At 40.7% G+C, this 1,464-nt stretch overlaps 1 protein-coding gene across 1 annotated transcript in view; it reads right to left on the reverse strand.

Moving 5' to 3' along the window:
* PTGR1 (prostaglandin reductase 1) overlaps positions 1 to 1,464 on the reverse strand; it is a 29,460-nt gene that overhangs the window by 11,843 nt on the left and 16,153 nt on the right. Inside the window, 1 exon segment of the mRNA XM_012641142.1 lies at positions 1,424 to 1,464. This exon segment is cut by the window's right edge and continues 6 nt beyond it. Coding sequence (XP_012496596.1) covers positions 1,424 to 1,464 — 41 coding nt within the window.

Consider the following 1,464-nt stretch of genomic DNA (forward strand, 5'->3'; position numbering starts at 1 on the left):
AAAAAAAAAAAAAAAGATTGCCAAGAAATCTGGAGTTTCCTTCTTGGAGAAGATAGTGTCTTTGATTTTTCACAACCCCAGAGGGAATCAACAAGTATTTAATAGTTCTTCCTCAGCCCTTCCCTCTCTAGCCCACCTGTCTTGGTGCAGTTGGGGTGTTGTTAGCTAGGGGGGCTATGAGGTTTCATTCCCATTAGTCAAGCCCATCACAGATTGAATAACTAATGAATTGGTTTATGGTTGCCTAGATCCCGATTATAGTCTGGAAGATTCCTTTTTGTTCTTCTTTCTCCTTTTTAGGGACCATGGGTAAATCTGAAATCTCTCTGAGAGCACAGAATCATTGTAGCAGAAAAGGACAGTGTATGAGGAGTTCAGAAGACTGGTCTGTGTTTTGAGTCTGTTGCTAATAGGATTTAGAGTCCTTGGTCTTCTCTGCCATTTATCTCCTCATCCATAAAGTAAAAGGCCTGTACAAGATCTCTCACAGGATTGGGATTTAATGAATATAGTTCTCTGGTTGATACTGCTTTTGGACCTCATGAGTGTGGAGGTGGGAGGGGGCAGTGGCAACTGTCAGCCTGGTGGGGCCCAGGTGCCCTGCTGCTCTAGGAAGCACTGCCCAAGACTGTTTGAAGGACATGGTAGGACACCGCCCTTCCCTTCACCCACATCAAGTCACTCTCTACCCATCTCCGCACCTACAGAAATATTTCTAATATCCTGAAGATCCTTAATATTTTACTTGCCAGACTAAGGTGTTCTGTTTCTAAATCAAATGATGGCTGTTTTTTAATAACTTTGCCAAAAATAACAGGTAAAAAATGAAAACTTTTAATAACTATAAGTTTTTACTCCGTATTTTTGGATCCTAGTTTTTCTCTGTCAAAATCTAATTTTGTGCTGATTTACCACAAAGTACATGAAATTATAATTTTTGTTTTAATTTTTAGACACAGGGTCTAACTCTGTCACCTAGGCTGGGGCGCAGTGACACAATCATTGCTCACTGCAGCCTCAAATTCCTGGGCTCAAGTGGTCCTCCCATCTGAGCCTCTGGAGTAGTTGGGACTACTATGTGCCACCACATCTGGCTAATTTTTTAATTTTTTGTCTCACTATGTTGCCCAGGCCTGGTCTTGGACTCCTAGCCTCAAGTGATCCTCCTGCCTTAGCCTCCCTAAGTGCTGGGATTATAGGCATTAGCCACTATGCCCGGCCTTATATATTTTTATCTTAATAAATACTATTTTGTTATGTTTCATCAAGAATATAAGAAAATCTTTCTAATTTTTTTTTCAGTTGTTTCCACATACAACATTAATCTATTAATAATATTTTGATAGTCACTGGCCTACCATATCTGTGACTCTTCTCCATGTGTAGCCTTTCTACATCTGTGCCATGTGCTTGTGCTCATTACCTGGGGGAAGTACGCCGGTATTATTATATGTAGAGATGGCC

The sequence above is a fragment of the Propithecus coquereli genome, unplaced genomic scaffold (assembly GCF_000956105.1).
Source record: "Propithecus coquereli isolate 6110/MARCELLA unplaced genomic scaffold, Pcoq_1.0 Scaffold163, whole genome shotgun sequence".
Taxonomy (NCBI): domain Eukaryota; kingdom Metazoa; phylum Chordata; class Mammalia; order Primates; family Indriidae; genus Propithecus; species Propithecus coquereli.